Source organism: Gopherus flavomarginatus, chromosome 6 (assembly GCF_025201925.1).
Source record: "Gopherus flavomarginatus isolate rGopFla2 chromosome 6, rGopFla2.mat.asm, whole genome shotgun sequence".
Taxonomy (NCBI): domain Eukaryota; kingdom Metazoa; phylum Chordata; order Testudines; family Testudinidae; genus Gopherus; species Gopherus flavomarginatus.
Window position 1 is genome coordinate 134,526,799 of NC_066622.1, and position 26,882 is coordinate 134,553,680.

Here is a 26,882-nt window from a genome sequence, read left to right on the forward strand (position 1 = left end):
ACGATGTTAAGCAAATCGAATTTTCCCATAAGAATTAATGTAAATAGCGGGGATTAGGTTCCAGGGAAATTTTTTTCACCAGACAAATGACTATATTTTTATAGTCTACAGTATAAGTTTTAAACAAACAATTTAGTACTGTGTACAGCAATGATTACTGTTAAGCTTGGTTGAGGTGGTGAAGTCAGAGGCTGAAAGAGGGGGGGATATTTCCCAGGGAATGCTTTACTGCTAAATGATGAACTAGCACTTGGCTGAGCACTCAAGGGTTAACACATTAATTTTGCCTCACACTCTGCAAGGCAGCACAAATGGAGGGAGGGGAGACAGCATGTCAGACAGAAACAGAGACACACACCGTGAGAGAGAGAGAGATGTGCATTGCCCCTTTAAGTATGCTGACCCTACTCTTAAGTACATTGCCTTTTTAAGGCGATCAAGCAAGTTGAGACAGCAGCTGCTGCCGACAAGCTCCCTCTGTCCTGAGCCCTGTCGTGTCCCCCTCTACTCTATAGAGATGGGGTAAGTGGGGGGCAGGAACAGGGGCGGGGGAACACCCTGACATGAACCCCTTTCTTTCCCCCACACCCTGCACAGCAAGCAGGAGGCTCCTGGGAGCAGCTCCAAGGCAGAGGGCAGGAGCAGCACTTGGCCGTTGGGGGAGGAACAGCTGAACTGCCTGCAATTAGCCTGCTGGGCGGCTGCTGCACAGGAAACTTATGGGAGCGGGGAGCTGACGGGGGGCTTCCGGTCAACCCTGGTTCCAAGCCCCCTCCAGCTAGCTGCAAAGGGCTGCTCTTTCTGCAAGCAGTGGACAAAGCAGGCGGGTGCCAAACTACATTATAAGGAAGCATTGCACAACTTTAAACAAGCATGTTCTCTAATTGATCAGCAACGTAACAACGAAACAACATTAACCGGGACAACTTTATGTGAGGAGTTACTGTATAAGCTATTCTGTATGAAAGAATTCTGTATGAAAGCTGTATTCCCACCTAGTTTGGCATGCATGCCCCACACCTCGTCCTTCTCAAATTTTGGAAGGCACTTCAGATTCTTAAACCTTGAGTCGAATGATGTAGCTATCTTTAGAAATCTCACATTAGTACCTTCTTTGCGTTTTGTCAAATCTGCAGTGGAAGTGTTTTTAAAATGAACAACGTGTGCTGAGTCATCATCTGAGATTACTGTAACATGAAATATATGGCAGAATGCGCATAGAACAGCCAGAGAAATGCAATTCTCCCCTGAGTTCAGTCACAAATTTAATAAACACCTTATTTTTTTAATGATCATCATCAGCATGGAAGCATGTCCTCTGGAATGGTGGCTGAAGCATGAAGGGACATACAAATGTTTAGCATATCTGGCACATAAATACTTTGCAATGCCGGCTACAAAAGTCCCATGCGAACCCTTGTTCTCACTTTCTGGTAACATTGTAAATAAGAAGTGGGCAGCATTATCTCCCGTAAATGTAAACAAACTTGTTTGTCTTAGCAATTGGCTGAACAAGAAGTAGGACTGAGTGGACTTGTAGGCTCTAAAGTTTTACATTTTTATTTTTGAATGCAGTTATGTAACAAAAAAACTACATTGTGAGTTGCACTTTCACAATAAAGAAATTGCATTATACTACTTGTATGAGACAAATTGAATTTGTCATTTTACAGTGAAAATATTTGTAATGAAAAATAATAATAGAAAGTGAGCAGTGTACACTTTGTATTCTGTGTTGTAATTGAAATCAATATATTTGAAAATGTAGAAAATCAAAAAAATTTAATAAATTTCAATTAGTATTCTATTGTTTAACAGTGAGATTAAAACTGTGATTAACTGTGATTAATTTTTTTGAGTTAATCAAGTGAGTTAACTGGGATTAATCAACAGCTCTTATACAAAGTTTCATTGATTGTGACATCCCTGCGAATTAGATTTGGTCTAAAATGGTATCCCCTGGAATAATATCAAAATTTGCATAATCACAATCCAAATACAGATGGCTGATCTTTTCCATGCCTTGTCACATTTCACCCAGTGATTATCAGCAGCATCTCTCCAGAATTGTTAAAATTTGCTCAAATTTCAGGTCGCTTAACCTCTCAGATGAGCTTAAGTCTCAAAATTTCCTGTGGGATGAAAAGCCTAATTTATTCACAGGTGCTGAGCATCTGCAGCAATTGACTTCAGTTGGAATTGTGGGTATTTGGTATTTTTGAAAATCAGTTCCCAGCTGTGCTGATTTTCTCAATTTAAATAGTCACTTAAGTGCAAGTGCAATATGATTATGTTATGACATTCTGAATCATCGTTCCCCAACGGGCTTCTCATGGGATCCCCACAGGAACAAATACAACTTGATGCAATAACTGGCTTAAGTGTTGGTCTCCATTTGCTTTCAGTGTTGAGCAGTGAAGTCCTAGGCCTTTCTGCAATATATGACGTGGAGAGTGAATTAGTTGAGGTGATGGCACTTCTTTGTCCACCAGACATCAAAAGAGGAAGACTGGAAATCTTTTGTCTGCCTACAGCAATCATAATAGGTAAAAATGAAATATATTCCTTGTGTGACATTCCTTGAGACACGTGTACACTTATGTTGTCCCTTGCACAAAGCACTACTGCTCTAATCTGTTTTATCTATCTACTCTATACACCCTCCCAGTGTATCATTTCTAGTATGATTGTGTGTAGGCTTCCCTTAATCGGCTGGTTTATTTAACAAAATAGTACTGCAGTATGCAAATAAATTGAGGCATGCGGGAGGCAAGAAAGATGCGAGGGAATGGTAATTTACCTCTGGTATCACATTACCACCACCCAACAATGAGATGTCCATAAGGCAGCAGAAGGAGAGGAAGGTGGAAGAGAAAAGTTAATCTCACCAGTCCTTCAGTGAATTACTGTGGGTTCAAGGTGGCTTAATAGTGAAAATGTCCAAGGTTAATACATTAGTAAATAATGACTGTCTTTCCCACAGCACCACTAGATAAAAGTTCATAGCAAAAAAACCCAACAATTTTTTAAAAATCTTGACTTGTATCCTAATTTAAGAATATTACAAAGAAACATGGTGTGACACAAAAGAACAGCATTAAGGGCGGGAGGGAACTAGGACTTACTTTATAGGCAGACTTTAGGATTCTCAGCCATTGTAAATCAGCATAGCTCCATTCACCAGCTGAGGATCTGGCCCTAGTTCTCTGCAGTCATAGATTTTTCAGCAGAGCACATATTGAGGCATCACATTGAAAGGAAAACTGGTGATTTGTGGAATGGGAGGAAGTTAAGGCTTCAGTAAATTGAACAACCATCCAAAAAGAGTTCTCAACAGGGCCGGCTCCAGGGGCTTTGCCCCACGCAGCCCAAAAAAAAAAAAAAGCTGCGATCTGAAGTTGCCACCCCAAGCACGTGCTTGAAAAGCTGGTGCCTGGAGCCGGCCCTGGTTCTCAAAATATACCCCAGCCTTATTTTATCTATGTGAGCATTTATAAAATGCTCAGCATTGGAATACGAGTGATTTTTTTGGTTTGTTTTTGTTTTTGTCATTTCGCTCATAAATTCTTGGGGCGCCGGGGGCGGGGGGGTTATGGCCAGAAGGAACCATTGAAATCATCAGTCTGACTTCTTGCACAATATAGGCCATAGGAGTTTCATGCATTTTTTTGTGGAATTCAGCATACTATCATCGAAGTTACATTTTTTAAGCAGGTCACTTCTTTCCAGTACCACAGACTCCAAGAATTGGATGCAGAATGAAAAGACTGATCAAGTCCTTGATTGAATGTACATATGAATTAAAAGATATAGACAATGTTCTAGACAAATGCACATTCTTCATCACATTTTTCTTAAAAACTGAAAATTAATTGAATGGGCATGAAAGGGTTTTAGTGGATTAGTTTAAGCAAACCACATTGCAGGCTGGTACTCTGTCAAGCATCCTCCACACCCCAGGAGTATATCACAGGCCTGATATGCAGTCACAGCCAAAATGAGGCTTTGTGCCACAATGCTGTCATTCGATTTATGTCTATGTATGAATTGTTAGCAAAACCTTTTTTGGAGAAGGCTTTATTATGTAAAGTTGTAAGAAAATATGGTGCAAGACTTTCTTATCACTTAAATCTAAATTCTAAAAGGAACTTGTTAATACTACACTTTACATAGTTATTTTCACTGAGGCACAGATACTGAGGCCAATATTTTCTTTAAATGTTCACTGACGTTGGGTGTCTCCATTTGTGAGTGCCCAATTTTAAACACTTAAAGTAGGGCCTGATTTTCAGAGGTTCTGGCCCCCTGCAACTTCCATTGGCTGCAGCTGGAGTGGGGGCTGCTCACATCCTTTGAAACTCAAGCCCTATTATAGGTGTCTCATGTTGGGCCATCAAAAAATGGAGATGCCCTGGTGAAAAGTTGGACTTACGTAACTTATCCAAGGTCATATAGAGTCAATGATAAAGCTCAGACTCCTGACTCCTAGTCTGCTGCTCAAAACATTAGACCACCCACTCTCTCTGCCGAGATTAGCTGGTGCATTAAAATTTGCTTCTGTTTTCCACAACTACCATTTTATTTTTAAAGGTGAAATATCTGCTCTAGCATCAGTGATCTCTCTTCCATCTTGTCTCTTTCAATCTTGTAGACAATGATGAGTGTATTGATGAAAGAGGGATGCTAAAGAACCGTGTCATTCAGAAGCACCAGTACGAACTAGATTACCCCCTGTCCTCAGCAGTCAGACAGAAAGATGACATTGTGTATGGCTACTGCAACCACGCACCTTTCATCTGTAAATACCATCTTGCCAAAAAGGTATTTCTCTGATGCTGCTTTTTGGGTGGAGGTAAAATATTGTAATCTTCTCAGCACAAGAAATAAGGAGCATGAGCACAGCGGCAAGTAAGCAAAATCTCTACCTATCCCTGACACCTATCAAATTGCATCATTCTCCAGTAGCTTAAGGTCAAATAGGTCAACCCTATATGGTACCTACATGGTGCTCGCTGCAGTACTTAACCTCAGAAGTATGTATCACAGGCATTAGATCAGCACGTCAGAGCAGTGACCACAATGTGGCAGCATTCTTAAAATGGTACAAGCCTGCAGAATGGCTGACACCTGTACTTCAAATATCAATTCTTTCTCAAGAGCTAGAACTAGACATTGGGCCTCTGAATCCATGGATGTCTAGGGAATGTGCTGCTCGCTATTCTGAGTCAATCTGCATAATTTCTGACTGAGTAATCCAGAACTACCCGAGACTGAGCCAATTTCAGATTTCTGCAATGTTTATTTGGATCTATAGGACACATGAAAAGGTGCATGTCCAGGACTCTAGGTGACTTTTCACATATTTTTAAACATACAAAAAGCTCCCCCAACCCAGAAAAGAATCATCCAAAAGTGAAAATTTCAACCCCCTCCTCCACAAAAATACCCTATTCCACCCACAAACACCAACCTTCTGCACTTCCCGACCAACCCAAAACCCTGGGGAAAGAGATGGACTCTTTTATCTAATATGCCCTGAGGATCAACAGATTTGTGCTACTTCAGGCTAAGTGGGAGAGAGAATCCTCATGGAGACAGCCTTGTTGACAGGCTCTTCACTTTTAATCCGAGGGGCTCCAGCTCAGGCACCTCCATTGATTGCAACTCCTAAAACGTCTACTATGTCCCCTTCTGCAACTAGAGAGGGTGAGATAACGTATTATCAGCATAGCCATGATACACCCCCCAACCCCAGCACATAACTCTTATAAATGGCAACATAGGTAAAAGATAATCCAACAAGCTATTTGTACCTGCCAGCATTATCACTCAGTTTTATATGGCCAGCTGTTGATACTTCCATCATCTCAATTGCGGTTTTGTATTTTGTTTGGTTTACAGAAAACCTGGAAAGATGTGTCAGTTACTTTATCAGAGAAGAAGATTCCAAGCAACCAATTTGCACCAGGGTTCCTCCATTTGTCACCTAACAGCCAGCTGTTGACATCAGTGGCTAAGGATGGAGTATTGTTTATCCATGATGCTGTTACTTTGGTAGGCATCAGTGCACAGGTCTCATTAAATCTATGTTGATCAGAGCAGATGGGAGTTACTGTATGGATCACTGTAATGAAAGCAAATGCACCTCTACCGCGATATAACGCTGTCCTTGGGAGTCAAAAAATCTTACCGCATTATAGGTGAAACTGTGTTATATTGAACTTGCTTTGATCCGCTGGAGTGCGCAGCCCCACCCCCCCAGAGCACTGCTTTACCACATTGTATCCAAATTCGTGTTATATCGGATGACGTTATATCAAGGTAGCAGTGTATATAAATTGCTACAGAAAAAGACGTGCTACACTTGAAGAGAAAAAGAAATTGTATTATACAATTGACTAGTCTGATGTTTATTTTTATGATGGATGTTTTTATTTTCAGAGGTTGTGTGTGTGTGTGATCATTTGCTGCTTATTTTCTTCTACAGTAAACCTTCTGGTAGATAATTTTGCTATGTGTCACAGACATCTGAGAAATTAACCTAATGGTTCAGCCCTAGGAGCTTATTCCAAGGCCTGAGTCAAAACTTGGCCCCCCTTTTAAAACCACACATTCTATTGTTTTTTTTAAACTCCTTAATGACATTTGAGATTAAGTTTTATCCTAATACAAAGGAGTATTTTAAACAAGGGGACCTATTAACTGAATTTAGTGACATATTCCTATAGAAAAACATATTTGCTCCTGACTGCCTGATATTGTTTCTGTAACTCTTTCAGGAAACAGTTGCGCAGGAGCATTGCCATTCTTACCAAGTACAGGGAATTGGATCCTTGTCATTTTCATTGGATGGCCAGTTCATACTTGTCAATGGCGTGGATGATGGTACCCTTGTATGCCTGAAATGGAAGTATGTATAAGATTAACTGATTATATTGATTATATGAATACTGGTGCCAAAGCACACTAATTTCTGCATGGAGTTAAAAGCTTTAGGCAATCTGTTTTATTATGTGAAAGTTAGTTTTATTGTCTTCTGTACAGACAGATAGTATACAACCTAACAGCAGCAGTCTGTGATTACCAAACCTGGGCGGTTAATCAGCTGAAATCACTTGACTAAGCTGATCAGTCCAGCTATGGCTGTAGTTCAAGTTTAGGACTATCTTCAGGACTTAGTTATATAGAGCACCTTAAGGCAAAAATAAAAAACTCCGGGAAGATAGACTTTGATGAATAAAAGTAATTAAAAAGGAAAATGACCCCTTTTAGGACATTATTGGCTTTTGGCCATTTTTAGACTATTCTGGGGTAAGTATTAGAAAAGTGGTTTCTTTCCCATGATGGAAACTGCAAAGAGATATTGTTGTTTCACAGAAACATATTGATGCTCCTCCTTGTCAGTCATACCAGAGAGGCCAAGGATGGAATGGGCTTCGGATATTGACTTCCCTTCCTCTCACCCTAGAGGTTGTCCCATCAGATCATTAAGAATATAAAATCATTACGATTATGTACATACACATAGTTACCAGTTCCTCTACATCTTGGGCATCCACATCTCCTAGTGCGTATTGTCTGTCCTTTGTTTTCTAGACTACAAAATCTCTGGGCAGGAACTGTTGTAATATTTCTGTCTTGTACAGCCCTGAATATACTGTTATAGAATCCTATCTAACCATGCCATATCCATTCTGAGAACTTCATTCTCCAGTGCTGTAAATCTGACCCCTTTATCAGCCTTAAAACAAATAAAAACTTAAAGACAGAATAATATAGTTCATTGGTCCTTGGCCTTTCCCATAGTGTGACCCCACATCGCGACAGAAAAAAGCTTTGGGATCCCCATTCCGTCTAGTTATAAAGAAAGAAAATGTAGTTGTAACTCATAAAAAAACTTGATCCTGCTTGAGAACTTGTGATATAGTTGTGTTTACTTAGCTGTTTGCAATAATACGTGGTTGTAACGAAGCTTTAGAAGAAGGCATGAGAAGCGTTGAAAGGTTACAATGGAAAAGTTACTGGCCTAGTCAATAGGGGGATAGCTGTAGACCTGAGATATGCTGATTTATGTTGTATGTTGCTAGTAAGACATTAGACATCGTCCCACATGACATTCTCATAAACAAACTAGGGAATCTGTTTTAGATGAAATTACTATAAGGTGGATACACATCAGGTTAAAAGACCATACTCAAAGCCTAGTTCGCTGTCAAACTGAGAAGACTTATCTAGTGGTATGCTGCAGGGGTCTGTCCTGGGCCTGGCACTAGTCAACATTTTCATTAATGTCTTGAATAAGGGGGTGGGGTATATGCTTCTAAAATTTGCAGAAGACACCAAGCTGGGAGGAGTTGCAGGCACTTTGGAGGACAGGATTAGAATTCACAATGGCCTAAATAAATTGGAGAATTTGGTCTGAAATCAACAAGATGAAATTCAGTAAAGACAAGTGCAAAGTACTACACTTCAGAAGTTAAAATCAAAGGAATAAATACAAGATGGGGAATAATTGGCTACGTGGTAGTACTGCTGAAAAGGATATGGGGGTTATAGTGGCTCAAAACTGAATACAAGTCCACAGTGTGATGCAATTGCAAAATAGATTAATATCATTCTGGGGCATATTAACAGGAGTATTGTATGAAAGACCTGGGAAATAATTGTCCCGCTCTACTCAGCACTGATGAGGCCTCAGCTGGAGTATTGTGTCCAGTTTCGGGTAGCACACTTTAAGAAAGCTGTGGATAAATTATAGAAAGTCCAGCAGAGAGCAAAAAAGATAAAAGGTTTAGAAAACCTGACCTATATGGAAAGGTTAATAAAACTGGGTATGTTTAGTCTTGAGAAAAGACGACAGAGGGAGGACCTGGTAACAGTCTTCAAATATGTAATGTGCTGTTATTAAGAGGACAGTGATCAGTTGTTCTCCATGTCCACTGAAGCTAGGACAAGAAGAAATGGGCTTAATCTGCAGCAAGGTGGATATTAGGGGAAACTTTCTAACTATAAGGATAAGGTTAAGCATTGAAATAGGCTTCCAAGTGAGGCTGTAGAATCCCCATCAGTGGAGGGTTTTAAGAAAAGGTTAAACACCTGTCAGGAATGGTGTAGGTATAATTGGCCCTGCTTCAGCACAGAGGGCTGGCCTACATGTTCTGTGAAGGTCCCTTCCAGCCCTACATTTCTATGATTCTATGATTAAAGATTTAGCTTGAAATTCAACCCAGCACAGAGAACCTGCTCCGTTCACCCAAAGGATACACTTAAGATTTGTGTAGGGAGTGGCAGGTATAGTAGCGTCACATAGGGATGTCTCTATGCCGCTGAATACCATACATGTGGGCTCCTTGCCAGCCAGCCCCAAATAGGCCTTTTGGAAGAGGCTCACTGGATCCATACTTAGATGAACTCACCTAAGTCTCATGTAGCATCGCAGAGGCTCAGCCACAGGGAGAGACCACCATATATCATGGGAGGTGAAGTCCAGCTGGGGAGCAGAGCCCATAGTATGGATTGGAGTTATGAGGGACCTGGAACTAAAACTCCCATAAGGCACCACAGAGGCATGTTTAGACATTTCCAAATCAGAATTTTTCTGAAATTTTCATGCTGTGAAAAATTTCAGTAGTTTGACCTTTAGTCCCACTTCAGGGCAAATACGCTGAAATGCCTGTACTGGAATTTCCTGTGGGACAGAAACTCCATATTTCAATCAGTTTAATATATTGTAATGGTTTTAAATTCTTCAGCCTTTTCCATAATACACAGAAAAACATGTCAATTCCCCCTTTTTACCAGCAGGACTGGAGGCAATGAAATGAAGGAAGCTACTGATTACTGGCGACGCATTCTCGCCGTTCTGAACAACTCAATTTACAATGAAAATAATGTTTTAAAGTCCATGGCTGAGTGGAACATTGCTACAGAGTCCCTACTGGAATCATCCTTGGAAAAGGAATCTCAGGTCTGAAACTTTTTAAAAATTTGAAACAAAAAATTCTTATCTTAAAGGAGGGGAAAAGATTTTGATAATTCTTGAGATGAAATTTGATCCACGATTACAAATGTATAAAGTTTATTGTATCCTGACACAGAGCTCTGCCCCTAGGAGAGTTTCTAGGTGAAAGGAGGAAAACCCCTGAGGAGATTAAATGGTCTTTGTTTAATTATTTTACTTCTGGGATAGAAATCTCATGAAAATGAGAATAGTTTTAGGGACCAAGGTGTTCACATGTCCTCAGATTTCACTAGATCTATTCAAATCTGCCATAGACAATTGGATTTATTAATGTCAGACTTATTTTTTATTGTGATGATGCAAAACAGTTTTTCCAGGTTTAATCCGTACTATAGTACATATGCATGGTAGCAAGGGTTTGCAGGTTCACACTCTAACACAGCACTTACCAAAGAGATGAGAAGAACATTGTAATACATCTTCTGATGAAGGACTCCTTAGGAATTTACCTGAATTTTTCAATCTGCTATCTTAAATTTTCTCTTGTTTTCTCTGACTATTCATATTTGAGGCAGCTTTTATAAAAGATGTGAAGTATGAATAAAGGATTGAGTGGAATATGTATTGTCTGAACTAGAAATTGTGGAAACAGGTCTGTGTAAATGCCTGTCTTAAAATTTTAATGTCAGGAAGTGCTCCAGAAGAAACCAAGTGTGGAGGTGACGGATGAAGACAGCTACCACAACCTGAACATACTCAGTACTGATGAAATGACATGGCTCAACCAGACAGTACAGAAGGTATTTTTATAGAACAGGCACCAACCAGGGCAAAAATATTCAAAAATGACTAGGGATTTTGAATGCCTCACCTTTGGGGACCTAATTTTCAGAGACCGGATACTCAGCACTTTCTGGAAATCAGGCCCCTTAAAGGTGTTGAAAGTTGGGTACCCAAAATCACTAATCATTTTTTAAAATCTTGGCCCAGGATTGTAAGCTCTTTGAGGCAGGAATTGTTCCTTTGTTATGTTGTTGTGGTAGCACAATGGGGCCTCTACACATTACTGCAGTAAAAATAATAAAAAATAAGACTCTATGACAACTGGAGCCATTGAGCAGCAGGCTACTTATACTGAAGCCCAGAAAGATTTTCTAAAAATATGAGTCAGAAACTTGCACAAATGGATCAGCATCAGAAACCAAGCAAATGTGCTTCCTTCTTCCCATGAGCCATCATACCGAATTTCACTGCATTGTTAAATCAATACTTAGGATTGGTAGGTAAATCTGAAAGACCCTGGGGTTGTTCCAGGCCAGTATTGGAGTAACACTCCTGTGCAAAGAAAGGACCATATTTTAAAAAGACAGAAATGCCTCGCAGGGCTAAGGGTGAGAAGAGAGGAGATGTAGAGCTTTGTGATCTTGGCAACTGCTGATTTTATTGTTAGTATATATATTTTTCAAACACACAAATATGTGGCTGGTGAATGGTCCTCATGTAAGCTAGAGCTCTGTGTATCATCTGTGCTTTCAGGGGAGGGGAGTAAACAAAGGAAATGCCTGACAGATATCATTGTCTTCCTGGGTGATCTCAGGAAAGAGCACTGTTCCACATAGGGCTGATTGAGGGCTTTCAGATTATGGAGTCCATCTCACATCAGGATCACGCCCTCCCAGTTGCCATTAATGGCAATTGGGCTGTGTAAAGTTGTGAATCCACTTTGGAGAAGAGGAAGGAGGGAGCAAATTCCAGAGCCACTGAGGTACAGAGGAATTGTAAAATTTCCCCTAAGTGATCAATCTGCAAAACTGTAGATCCCAGCAGGCCAGCATAGCTACCAGAATGGGTATGATCTGTTAATTCACTTTACTTTTTAATTAGTCCAGAGGAAATTTTTGTTTTCTTTAGAATCCACTAGTACAAGGCTAGGTTATGCTAAAAGGACTTGGCTCTAAAACCTTTGATTATTAGATCAGATTAGATGCTCCTGTGGCTTCTGACACCTGAGGCAGCCCTGTGTTTCCACCTCTGTATGTCAGTTTCCTGTTTTTTGCTGTATCATTATCTGTTTCCATGGCATTGACATCTTTCTCAATAGTTTTCTCATGTCATCTGTTGTTTTCCTCTTTTCTATCTTCTAACAGGTAGTATCTAGACAAGGGCTTGTCTAGGAATACATTTTTTTGACATCTGCACAACATCTCCAAACCACTTCAGTCTTCTTTCTCAAATCAGTTTCTCTCCCATCTGTTGACCAGTCCTTTGTAACACTTCAGTGTTGGTTATTTTATCCTGCCAGCAGACACCAAGTATTCTCCACAGAGATCTCTGATGGAACGTGTTACGTTTCCTGTTTTGAGCTTCTAGCATTTGCCAAGTTTCAGAAGCATACAACGAGTATCACAAGTGACATTATGTAACGTTATCTTGGTTCTTGTGTGAATCTCCTTATTTTTCCAGATATTTGCCAATCTTGAAAAAGCTCCACTTGCCTTTCCACTTCTTGCTTCTACCTCCTTATGGAGTTGCTCACCAGCACTGAATGTGCCTCCAAGATATACATGCTTGTTAACGATGTCGTACTCTTCTCTATCAGTCACATACCCATCATCATTGCTGACTCCTCATTCAGCGATCATGACTTTAATTTTCTTTTGGCGGATTCTTAATCCTACTTTGGCAGACTCACATTTGATATTGATGATAGTCTTTTTCATGGCACCGTCACTTGTGTCCAACAGAACAATGTCATCTGCAAAGTTTTGATCCTGAAGTTTTACTCTGTTCCACATAACTCCTGTATCTTCCTCTGATGTTGCTCTTTTTATCACATAATCTATAACAATGCAGAAAAGAAGGGGTGATAAAATGCAATGCTGCTGTACTTCAATGACAGTATCAAACCGATTGGTCTCTCCACCTTCTAGCCTTACACAGTATTTTGAACCTTCATACAGCATTATGATTGGTGACACTATCTTTCTAGGAAGTCGATATTGTCTCAGGATCTTCCATGCTGATTCTCTGTGAATGCAGTCAAAAGCTTTGGTGAAATCTATAAAATTCAAGACTAGTCTTCTTTAGTAAGCAAGCCCTTTCTCAATCAGTCATCTCAGGATAGAGAGGTGATCTATACATGATCTTTTTGGTTTGAAGCCCGTTTGCTCATTTTGCAATTTTTCATCTATATCCAGTTTGATTCTGTTCAGTAGTACACTACAGAACACTTTCCCACATACTGAAAGTAGTGTTATTCCTCACCAATTATCGCACATCATTTGTTGGTAATTTACAGATCACACCTTTCTTCCAATCCTCTGGATAGAATTATTTTCTCCCAAACTGTATTAGAAAGTTTATGCATTTCATGTAGTACCACATCCTCCCTAGCTTTAAGCATTTCAGCAGTTGTCTTATTTTGACCAGGTGCTTTGCCATTTTTCAGCTGCCTAATTGCTTCCTTTTGTTCTGCTTCTGAAATTTCTAGCAGTGACATATTTAATTCTTTACCTTCTTTGCATCCATCGATTTTAGTATCGTTGATTCTGGCTGGTTAAGTATTTCATTAAAATGTTCTCACCATCATTTATTTTGTTTTACTTTCATTGTTAACAATCTTTTATCTTTTGATTTTATAATACCACTGTAACTCTGCAGCCATGATGACAAATTGCCTACATCTGAAATAGTTTTAGTCACCTCTCACTAATGCTGCTTCAGCTTCTCTCACTTTTTCATCAAGCTGTTCTTTCTTATCTATCCAACATGACTTTTTTACTTCTTTATCTTTTTTACATATTCCAGTTGTAATGTACATTGTTCTTCTTGTCATGTTACCTGTAATTGCCTCTCTTTTAAACCTTTTCTTTCCTCAGTCAGTTTCCATGCACCTGTCTGTATTCACTTTTCTTTCCTTGATCCTCTTGGTCCAAATGAAGTTGTGGCAGCTTTCCACAAAACATCTTAGAAGTGAGCCCATCGTTCCTGTATATCAGCATTCATTAACCACCACTCCTGAAATCCCTTTATGAGCTGGATTTTATAAACCTTCCTGATTTCTAGGTCAAACATCTTCTTCACATCAAATAACATCTCTTTTCTTCTTGGAATAAAGCTAAAAAGACAAGCTAACTGTTCCGATGAAAACGTAATGGTAAATTCTTACATCAGCACTTGTAAAAGATCAAATATCCAGCAACGATCTTCTCTGCGGTCTGCTGATGGCAATGTGATCCAGCTGTTTCTCAGTCATTTCATCATTTGACTTCCATGTTAGTTTGTGTTTTCTATGAGGGAAAAGTGTCATTGCACAGATTATACATGCTGCACAGTTTAATGAATCTTTTGCTGTTGTCTATCTGCTTCTTAATTCCAGGTTTTAAATGTGTAAAATGTTTATATCCAAAGATGTCAAAACCAACTTGGGCATCATATCACCCAGAACCAGAATAACATCATTAGCATAAACCTGGTTTAGCGCGTCTGGTTTGCAATTTGTTGTAGAATATCTTTTCCTTGTCCATCAGGATCATGGTAGGTGTGTAACACTGGATGATAGTTGTTTTTGTGTGTTTGTAATACAACATGACTGGTGTAAACATGTTGCCTTTTTGTCTAGGAGTATTTGTAATCTGTGTCAATGTCATCTTGCCTTAAACAGAGTATTGTGATGCTCTCTGAATGGAGTCTTCCATAACCTGCCCATCTCATTTTGCTCCACTTCAGGAATACTAATATTAAACTGAGTCATTTCTCTGACTACTTGACTCAATTTGCCACTGTCTTACATGGTTCTTACATTCCAGTTTTAATTTTAACTGCTCACTTCTCTTGTTTGAAGTGATGAAGTTCCTCACAGGTTTGGTCTACCACCTTAATTCTTCCTTTCAGACTCATTCATTGTCAATTTGATTCCAAAAAGCCAATCTGATTCCATAATCTCCTCCAAATTGACTAGTTAAAACAGATTTTTGTAGCTGGATTGTTTCAATAACTAGTGATATTTTTACGTGGAGAGGTAGTTAACCTGACTCACAACTGTAGGTCCCATGGCTACTAATTCAGTATATTCTGAACAGCCCATCCTATTTATGAGCTTCATTCTTCCACCACCTGAGAGATGAGTCTGGTAGTTTGGAATGCCTCAGGTAAAAAAAATCTTTGCTGCCATGAGCAATCCTGTTAATTTCAAGGGGAGTTCTCCTGTGAGTTAGAATTATTCCTGTGGACTACAGAATTGGGTCCAACAAGATGATTGGGTGTCGTTTGTTGTTTGCAATCAATAATCCCATTGGGGGGTGTGATTGGGTGCCCGGATGGGCCACACTGAAGATGCCATACTCGGGGCACACTGCAGGGAATAGGGCAGCCAATCCCCAAAACTGGTGGTTTATTTTATAATTCACCAAGCCAGTAACAAAACAGCTTCTGTAATACCACACCAGTCACCAGAAAGCCAAATACAGGCCTCTTTAAGCATTCTAGCCCTTGACTTCCATCCAGGCAACCAAGTTAATTTAGTGAGTGGTTACTGAAAACCTGGTTCACCAGTCCCAAAAGATCAGACATGGATCACCAGGTCAATATGAGTCTCAGATCTTACCCAATAATCACGCTGATGCCAATCCTTTTAGTAACTACAACTAAAGGTTTTAATAATAAAAGGAAAAGAAAGAAAAGAGTTGCAAAAGGTTAAAAGATCAATATACATACAAAGATGGGTAAAGTCCTTAGGTCAGTTTCATAGCAGAGACGGTGAGGCTGCTGATTTTTAAAAGTCTTTCTGGAATCAATTTAAAAGGTTATTGTCCAATAGGTGGTCCAGGAGTATAGTCCGTTCAAGTTCTTCCATGAGAATTCCAGGGTAAACCTGGAGACCTAAGTCTATGGGATTTTTTTAGACCATCCCTGTTAAAATTTAAGCAGACCTGAAATGGGAAATCAAGCCTATGGCTATACTTAATAGCTCCCTAGCAAGCTGACAAGCCTCTTGTCACAGCAGGATTATTGCTTTGAAGCTAATCATCTGTTTACTATGCATACACTGGTAAATTAGTTGCATTCATTCACACAATGCAATTAGCCGATACTTCATTATAGCATTAAGCTGAAGACAATGTAAATAATATTATTAGTTTCCTGCAGTGTTTTACATCTTTGATCTTAAGGTTAACTGAACCATCTGCATGCATAATATAATGCAATTAAGACGTGAAAGGGAATTAGCATCTACAAACTAATGCGGTTACATTGTTAAACTTCTAACAAGATATAGGTAAACACAGACAAATACACTTAGCAGCTATCCTTCTCTAATAATCAGGGCCGGATCCAGGCACCAGCTGAGCAAGTGCATTCTTGGGGCGGCAGATTCTACTGGGCGGCATTCTGCCCATCCTAGGGCGGCACGGCCTCTTTTTTGTTTTGTTTTTTGTTTTGTTCGCCGATCTGGCTGCTCTGTAGGGAGCAGCGGTGCAGAGGAGGGGAGCGCCATGCTGGGAGCGGGCTGTGCGCTCCGTCTGCCCCAGCGGGTGCCAGGTCTGTAGCAAGCCTGGCAAGGCAGCCCGCGTCCTTCCCTCCCTGCCGACCGGAGCGGTGCAGAGCTCTCCCAGCAGGTGGCGCGGCTGTTGGGGCCGCGTGGCGAAAGCCCCTCTGAAGCCCTGGCCACCCCACTTCTCCCTCTCCCCCCGCTCCCTCCCCACCCCCCCACTAGGCAGGGCACGTCTGCAATGCAGGGAGTCCCCCTGGCTCCGGCCACCCCCCAGGATTTTTTTTCCCCCCTGGTTTACTGCTCTGGCCACACCGCAGGTTTGTTTTTGTTGTTTATTGTTTTTTGCTTGGGGCGGCAAAAAAGCCAGAGCCAGCCCTGCTAACAATCCAGGCAAACATTAAACATTCTAGTCCAGGGGTCTCTAACTCAAGTGACCACGACGACCACATGAGGACCCAAGGGCCACATCACTGACACCTCCCTCCCTCAGCCCCACCCCCACTCCACCCCTTCCGTGAAGCCCTGCCCCCATTCCAACCCCTTCTCCGAAATCCCCACCCGGCTCTGCCCCCTCCCTGCCCCCAGGGGGTGCAGGAGGGGTGTGGGGTGTGGCAGGGGCTCAGGGCAGGGATTTGGAGTGTGGGATGCAGGAGGGATGAGGAGTGCGGCAGGGGATCAGGGCAGGGGGTTGAGGTGCAGGAGGGGTGCAGGGTGCAGCAGGGGTTCAGGGCAGGGGGTCGGGTGCAGGGTGTGGCAGGCAGCTCAGGAAGGGAGTTGGTATGCAGGAGGGGTGTGGAGTGCAACAGGGGGCTCAGGGAAGGGGGTGAGGGTGCAGGGTACGGCAGGGGGCGGAGTACGGCAGGGGGCTCAGGGCAGTAGGTTGGGATGCAGGAGAGGTGTAGCAGGGGGTTGGGGTTCAGGGTGCAGCAAGGGGCTCAGGGCAGGGAGTTTGACTGCAGGAGGGATTTGGGGGGCAGGCTCTGGCCCGGCGCACACTAGGGGCAGGGCAGGCTCCCTGCCTGCCCTGCCCCCCACGCCGCTCCAGGAAGTGGCTGGAACGTGGGAGAGCAGAGGCACAGGGGCGTGTGTGTTGCTGTTGCTTCAGGCACTGCCCCCAGCCTCTCCCATTGGCCGGGAACGGGGTACCACGGCCAATGGGAGCTGCTGGGGCGGTGCCTGAAGCAACATCAACACACACCCCCGTGCCTCTCCTCCCGAAGGTTCCGTCCACTTGCCGCTTCCCAGAGTGCCATGGGGGCAGGGCAGGCGGGCAGGGCAGGCAGGCAGGGAGCCTGCCCTGCCCCCAGTGAATGTCAGGCCAGAGCTGCTCTAGGTAAACGCTGGGGGACAGCGGGGGACCGCAAGGAGCTCACGGGCCGCAGAAAATAACCTCGCAGGCCACATGCTGCCTGTGGGCCACATATTTGAGACCCCTGTTCTACTCTACTTAACATGCCTTTGATAACTAACTATCTGTAAGGAATGGTTCTGTTTACCATTGCAATACCCATTTGATAGGTCCTTGAGTTGCTTACAGGTCACCTAGCTTGCTGGTTGTTAATCCTTCACTGGTTCCGTGTTATGGGGTGGGGAGGAGTGTTACGTGATTTATTTCCCCAATAGATAATATTCTGTTTAGTTGTTTCATTTCTTTTCTTGTTCTACTTTCTCCCTTCAATCATATATTTATTGCACCATAGGCCATCAAAGAAGAGATCAAAAAGTTTGCTGACAAGAGGAAAGAACTGAAAAAAGGAATTAAAAAGCTCCGTAAAACTGTGAGTGTTTGAGACTGTTCACAAATTGCTTCCACGGAAATTGGTTCCACCTTCCACCTTTAGTTTGCTTCCATGGATGCTTTAATAATACCTACCAGCTCTAGGCTCCATTTGCCACAAGCCCTGAGCAAGGCATAGCACACAGGTGCGCTGTGCTAGGAGCATACCAGGAACCAGACTTGAGTTCCCCTTTTACTTCAAAGGGGGAGTAATTTGTGTCAGCCCTATATCTTGTGCAGCTTACTTCCCCTAGTGTACCGATCCCTGCATGTCCTCTCACCACCCACTTGCAGAGGCTGCTGCCCCCTCCACGCTGATGTCTGTAAGGCAGAGCCTTACTAGCTAGCTTTTAGTTTGGTTCACTATGTACATGTCACTGCCCCTTTGCTCTGCCTGACTTCTCAGGCTGTGAAGAGTTAGAGTACTAAAACAGAAATGAATCCTGCAAATAAACGCCCCATCTTATTATTAAAGCAAGGTATTATTAAAGCTAGTTGATGCCTGCCTCCTCTGAAGCATTCTGCGCTCTCAACTCCTGTTGATGTGCATGGGAGTCGAAGACACTGGAAACTCAGCACCTTGCAAAATTGGTCCCGGAACAATCACCCTGAATTGTTTTAGTTGTGGGTGATCCAACATCATAGGTCCTGATTCAACAAAGAGCCTAAGCAGGTTCCTGACTGTAATGAAACTAAGGGTATGGCTACACTTGCAGCTGTACTGCGCTGGGAGTTAAAGCTGTCTTCGTACAGCCGAGTAGGGAAAGCGCTGCAGTCTGGCCGCACTGACAGCTACCAGCGCACTGTCGTGGCCACATTTGCAGCATCTGCAGCAGCATTGGGAGTGGTGCATTATGGGCAGCTATTCCAGAGTTCAAGTGGCGGCAACGTGCTTTTCAGAGGTCGGGGGTGGAGTGTGACAGAGAGCGTGGGGGAGAGAGAGAGTGGATTTTTGGAGCCGACACTCTGTCAGCAGCTGCCTTGGAAGTTCCGACCCTCTCCCCCACCCCTCTCTCACTCACTGAAAGCAAACAGCCCTCTTTGTTTTTTTCCTCACAGACCAAATAAGCAGCCACTCCAAAACGGACCCCCCTCCGCCTGCCCGCCCGCCGCGCTGCTTCTCTCCTCAAGCCCCTTCCTTCCCCCTCTCTTCAAGCAAACACTAGCTGGGGCATTCCAAAGGGAGCCCCTGCCTGCCTCTGCGCGTTCACAGCAAACAGGAGCTGTGTTTGTTTTTTTGATAAGCTGGTCCCAAAGCCCAGAGTTCACAACAAAACAAACAGAGGCATCACAACAAAACAGAGAGAGTTATCTTTACTTAAAAGGATTATGGGAAGGTTCCGGAGGTCAGTCACAGCGTACTAAGATTATTCCCTGTTTACACTGGCACCAGCGCTGCAGCAGCAGCGCTATACTCTTTATTCCTCTCGTCGAGGTATAGCACAAGCAGTGCTGTAGCCAGGGAGATACAGCACTGTATGTGCCTTGCCAGTGTGGACGGGGAGTGAGTTACAGCGCTGTAAAACCACCACCAGCGCTGTAACTCTCAAGTGTAGCCAAGGTCTTAGAGTATATGATGTCTGCATTTCAAGCTAGGAGTGTGAGTCCCAGGTTGAGGAGACATACTTATGCTAGTTCTGATCAAGGTAGTAGAGTGTAACCATGGCAGCACAAGCAACAGGAAGAGCTAGCTGCCCTGAGTACATACCTGCCTGAGACCCTAGGCAAATACTCAGGGTGGCTAGTCCTTCCTGACACTTGTGCTGCCATGGCTACACTCTGTTTTTAACATGCAAGCTGGCTGAGTGGGAGTATTTCTCCTCAATTTGGGAATTATAACCCAAGCTCAAAGTGTAGACATACCCTAAGAGCCCTGATTCAGGAAAGCACTTGAGCACATGCTTAACTTTAAGTTAACTTAAAACATAACTTTGAAGTGGGCTGTACCCACCAAAGGTTATGCTCAAATAATTGTTTTAGTCTCCAAGGTGCCACAAGTACTCCTGTTCTTTTTTACTTCACTAGGACTTAAATACATGCTAAAGCTAAGTACATATTTAAATGCCTTTTCTGAATAGGGATGCTTCAGTGCATCAAGGCCTAAGTGCTTTGCTGAAAGGGTTGGATTTAAGCAGTTGCTTAAAGTTAAGCATGACCTAAAGTGCATTGCTGAATTTGGGCCACAGTCAGTAGTATTTTAATTCAGTTTTACAGGCCTTTTGATTCAGTGCCTAAGCTCTGGACTGGGAAATGGGAAATCCTGGGTTCTGGTCCTAGCTCTGTCACTGACCTATCCTGTGACCTTGGGCAAGTCACTGCACACCTGTGACTTAGCCCCCTGCGTGTAAAATGTAGATGATGATAATATTGATAATTCAGGATCAAGATTTGCAAAAGAGAGTTTCTCTTTTAGAACAGGTTAAATTTTGGGTCTGTCACCTTTGACAATGTCTCTTTAAAAATGCCTGCTGTCAAATAAAATAAATAGATATTTATTAATACTAATATTTATATAAGTGATTTTCACTTTACTAAAAATAAAGCAACTCCCTCTTTAGAAAATTGGCAAACTCATACTCATGTTATGAAAGGTATTCAAGTTACATGAATTAAGACAACCATACAAAAATGCAAATAAGCTATTTCTTCTAAAGTGCTCATAGCCAGCATACTGAGCATGCTGTTCAATAAATAACCATTCTTAAAAGGAATTCAGACACTAATTTCAAAAATCACATCTAATCCAGCATAAAGAAAGAGGAACAAACCCCCATGAATATACAACCCTCTTCAGCTCAGATTGTGAAATCTACATGGGGGTAGTTAAAAGTTTGATGATTTATAGAACAGCTCTTATCTGAGGGTATGTCTACACTGGAAACTTCAAAGTGCTGCTGTGGGAATGCTTTGAAGTGTGAGTGTGGTCGCGCACAAGCGCTGGGGCAGAGTTCTGGTAATCCACCTCCACGAGGGGCTCCCAGTGCTCGGAGCCTGTCTACACTAGCACTTCAAAGCGCTCAGACTTGCTGTGCTCAAGGGGTGGATTTTTCACCCCCCTGAGCCAGCAAGTTAGAGCGCTCTAAAATGTAAGTGTAGACAACCCCTGATACACAGGCCTAATAATATGCTAGAAAATAGTATTCCTTGTATTCATGTGCAGATGAATTCACTTTTGTTCCTTGTACTTTTAAAATAAAATTCAGATTCAGGAAATGATGTATGAAAACGAACAGGTGCCTGATATTGAGAGACTGGACCAGCAGGAATTCAACCTGGACATTGAAGAACAGGAAAGGCTGCAGACGGAGAGTGAACAAGAAGTGGCCAGGGTATAGTAGAATGGCGTGAAAATGTTTTAAATGATAAGAATGGAAGGGAGAGAGGTTTAGGCAGGAGCAAAGAGAGAGGGAGCACAAAAGAAGCAAATCCAAGCAGAAAAGTTGCAAGGTGTTAAATTAATTAGCAGCCTAAATGTGATTTCCCCACTGTCATTAAATACATACATTAGTATTACAAAAGATCTCCTTGAAATGAACAGATCAAGTTGGTTATGGAACCGATCTTGCAGTCAAAAAACAACTTTGTGTCTTGGTCTGTGCCAAGAACTACTGAGTTCTAACCCCTGACTTTCCCACAGTGACCTTGGGCACATCACTTAATCTCTCTGCCTTTTTCTGCTGTAAAATGTTTAATATTTGTGGTGTGGTTTGAAGATGGGAAGTACTACAGTGTTTTTAGTGCTGAGTACTAGTAATGCAGAATGTCTGCGACGTTTACTTGAGGAAACCATTGAAAATTGCTTTAATTTGCATCCCATCCTTTCTCTCTCCGCCCCCTCCCCTCCCCCCTCTCCAATCCCAAAAGGTAAGGAAGGCGATTGAGATGGAGAATCTAGCCAAATGCTATCTGCGTGACATCATCAAAAAGGAATGCTGGGACTCCATGTCCATAAAAGGTCATGCAATTAAGGTAACTTCTATTGTCACTTTATTTCATATCTTTCCCCTGCAGTTTGGGACTCATAAAGGTATTGTGGCTGAGTATGCAGGAAGCTTACCACAATTTGGGCTTGCAGAGCCTGTGGGAAAGAACTTGCTGCTTCCCAAAACACATACAACTAGAGCTGGGTGACTATTTTCAGGTCAGCCACAAAACCAAAAGATCAGGAAAAATACCCAGTTTGGTTTTGAAAATGTTTGGAATTTGTCAGCAAAGTCTGTTTGGAGCCAGCTTCAGCTAACATGTAGGCGTACATTCCCTGTTTGAACCTTCAGCCCAGTAGCTAGAGCACCTGCCTGGATGTGGGAGACCCAGGTTTGAATCCTCATTCTGGAGCAGGAACTTGAACTCAAAGCTCTCTCCTGCCAGGTGAGTGGGTTATACTGGGGTGAGTTGCTCTCAATCTCTCCTGATGAACCTGTTCCACTTTGTATGAATGCTTAAAGATTCATTGGGCCAAAGAGAGACGCCCTGAGAATGACTGTATAGTCTAGTGATTACGCATCTGTGAGGTAGGAGATGTGGATTCAAATTTAATCTAGTTATACAGTTCTAATAATGTGCTAGAAAATAGTATTTCATCTATTCATATATAGAAACATTTACGTTTGCTCCTTGTTCTGTTTTTAATTTGTATTATGTGAATTGACTGTAATCTATTCACTGATTTTTTCTAAAGGTTGCTCTGAAAAACTTTTTCTCAGCCAAAATTATCAGGTACAATTTGCAAATAGTTTTGAGTCAACTAAAACTGCATTTTTCAGTGAATAACTATTCAAATTTTACCCAGCTCTACATACAAACCTTTCGATATTTGCCCCCTGGGGTTTGGAGAACTGCGCAGCTCTGAGTTGGAGCATTGGATGTTGATTTGCAAACAAGCAACCCTGAAATTCCACTTTGTTACAGAATTCTTTTATGCAGCTTGCTAGAACAAGGAGCTTCTGAAGTAGATTAGCATTTACCAAGGCTAAATGCTATTATATTTGTATTATTTGTTAAGTGCTACTAGAAACACAAAGAAAGGCAACTCCCACCCCAGCTGAGCCTATAAATTAAATAGAAGGACAATGACTGGACAAATAAAAAGATCTCAGAAGATCCCAAAGACAGGGCAAACCTAAGCCTCAAGCCTGCACTCTAATTCCAGTAAAACTCCCTGAGTAAGGAGCACGGGGTCAGGTTCTTGAGTGGTTTTCTTTTTATTTTTTTTAATTTTGAAGACATTTAAATCAACTTTATTTTAACTTCTCAAGACCCTCCAATATTTTGTATTGCTTATGATTACTCCTCAATTTTATTCATAGCAATAAAGCCGAGTCACTGTAACTGTTTACCAACTTGTTGGAGAACAGCTGAACTGAATGGTGTTTTAACTGGGGAAATTTTATTCTAGTCTTTTTTTCTCATTTTACAAGTGCTTCCATGCAGCCTATAAAGTGACAAATTACCCAATGAAAGAACGTAGTAAAGAAGAATTGGAAGCCTTGGAAAGGGTACTGCAGTTAAAGAAGATTGAGTCAGCTGATCTTAAGGTACACTCTCACTCCTCTCAACTCCCCAGAAAAGTAGGAAAATATGTTAACTCTGGACCTTCTTCAAGAACATCTTAGCTATGCTTAAGCAGGTAGGCATTTGTTTCTAAGCTCCATTAGTAGCCCAAATAAAACTTAAAGAAGAAACAAAAACAAACTGGAACAGGTTCAGAGACGGGCTACGAGGATGATCCGAGGAATGGAAAAACTGCCTTATGAAAGGAGACTCAAAGAGCTTGGTTTGTTTAGCCTGGCCAAAAGAAGGCTGAGGGGGGATATGCTCGCCCTATATAAATATATCAAGGGGGTTAACGTTAGGGAGGGAGAGGAATTATTTAAGTTTAGTACTAATGTAGCCACGAGGACGAATGGGTATAAACTGGATATTAGGAAGTTTAGACTTGAAATTAGACGAAGGTTTCTGACCATTAGGGGAGTGAAGTTCTGGAATAGCCTTCCGAGGGAAGTAGTAGGGGCAAAAGACTTTCCTGGCTTTAAGACAAAGCTTGATAAGTATATGGAGGGGATGTTATGATAGGATCGTTAATTTGGGCAATTGATCTTGAATTACCACCAGACAGGTCTGCTCAATGGTCTGCGGGGAGATGTTGCATGCGATGGGTACTGAGTTGCTGCGGAGAATTCCTTCTTGGGTGCTAGCTGGTGACTCTTGCCCACATGCTCAGGGTTTAGCTGATAGCCATATTTGGGGTTGGGAAGGAATTTTCCTCCAGGGCGGATTGGCAGGTGCCCTGGAGGTTTTTCGCCTTCCCCTGCAGCGTGGGGCACGGGTCGCTTGCTGGTGGTGTCTCTGCAGCTTGAGGTCTTCAAACCATTTTTGAGGATTTCAATAACTCGGTCCTGGGATAGGGGTTGTTATAAAATTGGATGAGTGGGGTTCTGTGGCCTGCCTTGTGCAGGAGGTCAGACTAGATGATCAGATTGGTCCCTTCTGACCTATGAGTCTATGAGTCTATGAGTAAAAGGCATTGTTTATTTTAGTATAAAATAAATTTCATTTTAAGCATTTCGTCTGTATCCCAGAACTAGGGTTAATTGTATTGTACCTCTTGAACTGATTACTTTTAGGAATTCTGTTAGCTATAAATGGAAGGACTAAGGGCCCTTTTCTAACAAATGATTCTGAGATAATGTATACAGTTGATCAACCTGCTGTGTTTTTGGATATTCAGATTCGGAAGGAGATTGTTGAGTTTCAGTCTCAGGCTATACCACCTAAGGAGGAAGGGGAGAAGGTGGAAGAAGAAGCTGTGACTGATGAGAGCACCTCCAATTCCCTGATCGGGAGCCTGAGTGCTCAGTTTGGGGGAGACACATCCATCTTATACCACCAAATGGACCTGCACACCAGGGAGGAGAAGATTAATCAGATCATATTACTGCAGGTGACGTCTTCATACGTTTGTGTTACTGCATCGATACTATCACATATACAGGTTCTCAGCCAATCAGAGTTGCTGTTAGATTCTCTCTCAGCAATATACTTTTCTGCTGAATGAAAGTTTTCCTTTTCCTCCCAGCTCATTATTCCACCCTTGTTTAAATCCCTAGATAGCTCTATTATTTAAGAACTCCTTACTAGATGCCTAAAAAGCCACAATCCCACAACTGAGGAAGAAGGCTTTGCTGGTTAAAAAAAATGATCTGGTTTAGAGGGGAAGTGAAGGTAGCGATACAAAATTAAAATATAATATATAGCAAATGGAAGAAAGGGGAAGTTGATAGAAATGAATATAAATTATATGCTAGGAATTGTAGAACATTGATATGGGGAAACAAAGGGACACGAGAAATCTATGGCCAGCAGAGTTAAGGACAATGAGAAGGAGTTTTTTAAATATATTGGGAACAAAAAGATCCTGACAATGATATTGTTCCCTTCCTAGATGGAAATGGTCGAATTATCAATAATAATGCAAAAAATATAGAAGTGTTCAATAAATATTTCTGTTCTGTATTTGGGGAAAAACAGATTATATTGTCTCATTATATGGTGATAACACTCTTTCCATTCCACTAGTATCTCTCAGAAGCTACTACAGTTAGTCATTTTAAGATCAGCAGGTCCAGATAATTTGCATCCACGAGTTTTTAAAAAAGCTGGCTGAGGAGCATGCTGGACCATCAGTGATGCTTTTCAACCAGTCTTGGAGCACCAGGGAAGTTCAGGGAGACTGGAAGGAAGCTAGTGTGAAAGGTTTTTAAAAAGGATAAACAGGATGACTTGGGAAATTATAGGCCTGTCAACTTGACATCAATCCTGGGCAAGGTAATGGAGTGGCAGATATGGGACTCGATTAATAAGAATTTAAAGTAGGGCAATGTAATTAATGCAAATCAACGTGGATTTATAGATAACAGATCCTGTCAAACTTGCCTTTTTTTTTTTTTAATGAAATTACAAGTTTAGTTGATAAAGGCAATCATATGCACGTAATATACTTAGATTTCTGTAAGGCGTTTGACTTGGTAGTACGTGACATTTTGTTTAGAAAACTTTAGCTGATAGGTCCCAAAATGTAATTGTAAAGGGGAAATTATCAGATGTGTTTCCAGCGGAGAACCACAGGGATCAGTTCTTGGCCCTATCCTATTTAACATTTTTATCAATGACCTGGAAGAAAACATAAAATCACTGATAAACTTCGCAGATGACACAAATATTGGGGGAGTGGTCAATAATAAAGAGTTACGGGTCATTGATTCAGATTGATTTGGATCCCTTGTAAACTGGGTGCAAGCAAACAATGTGCATTTTAGTACAGCTAAATGTAAATGTATATACATGTATAAGAACAAAGAATGCAGGCCATACTTACAGGATGCAGGACTCTATCCTGGGAAGTAGTGACTCTGAAAAAGATTGGAAGGTTGTGGTGGATAATCAGCCGAACATGAGCTCCCAATATGATGCTGTGGCCGAAAGAGCTAATGTGATCCTGGGATGCATAAACGGGAATCTTAAGTAGGAGCAGAGAGGTTATTTTATCTGTTTGTGGCACTGGTGCAACTGCTGCTAGAATATTCTGTCCAGTTCTGGTGCCCTTAATTCAAGAAGGATGTTGATAAATTGGAGAGGATTCAGAGAAGAGCTAT

The 26,882-nt window shown here is 41.8% G+C and overlaps 1 protein-coding gene across 8 annotated transcripts in view; it reads left to right on the top strand.

The window, feature by feature from the left end:
* Positions 1–26,882, top strand: part of CFAP43 (cilia and flagella associated protein 43) — a 91,485-nt gene that overhangs the window by 30,095 nt on the left and 34,508 nt on the right. For 5 of the 8 annotated variants that reach the window (XM_050957957.1, XM_050957962.1, XM_050957964.1 and 2 more), the window contains 11 exons: positions 2,406–2,546; positions 4,652–4,821; positions 5,902–6,054; positions 6,780–6,910; positions 9,802–9,967; positions 10,651–10,761; positions 18,155–18,232; positions 21,435–21,560; positions 22,096–22,200; positions 23,649–23,765; positions 24,959–25,171. In XM_050957957.1, coding sequence (XP_050813914.1) covers positions 2,406–2,546; positions 4,652–4,821; positions 5,902–6,054; positions 6,780–6,910; positions 9,802–9,967; positions 10,651–10,761; positions 18,155–18,232; positions 21,435–21,560; positions 22,096–22,200; positions 23,649–23,765; positions 24,959–25,171 — 1,511 coding nt within the window. The remainder of the gene's footprint in view (positions 1–2,405; positions 2,547–4,651; positions 4,822–5,901; positions 6,055–6,779; positions 6,911–9,801; positions 9,968–10,650; positions 10,762–18,154; positions 18,233–21,434; positions 21,561–22,095; positions 22,201–23,648; positions 23,766–24,958; positions 25,172–26,882) is intronic. The other 3 variants (XM_050957958.1, XM_050957959.1, XM_050957961.1) reach the window with 3 other exon arrangements.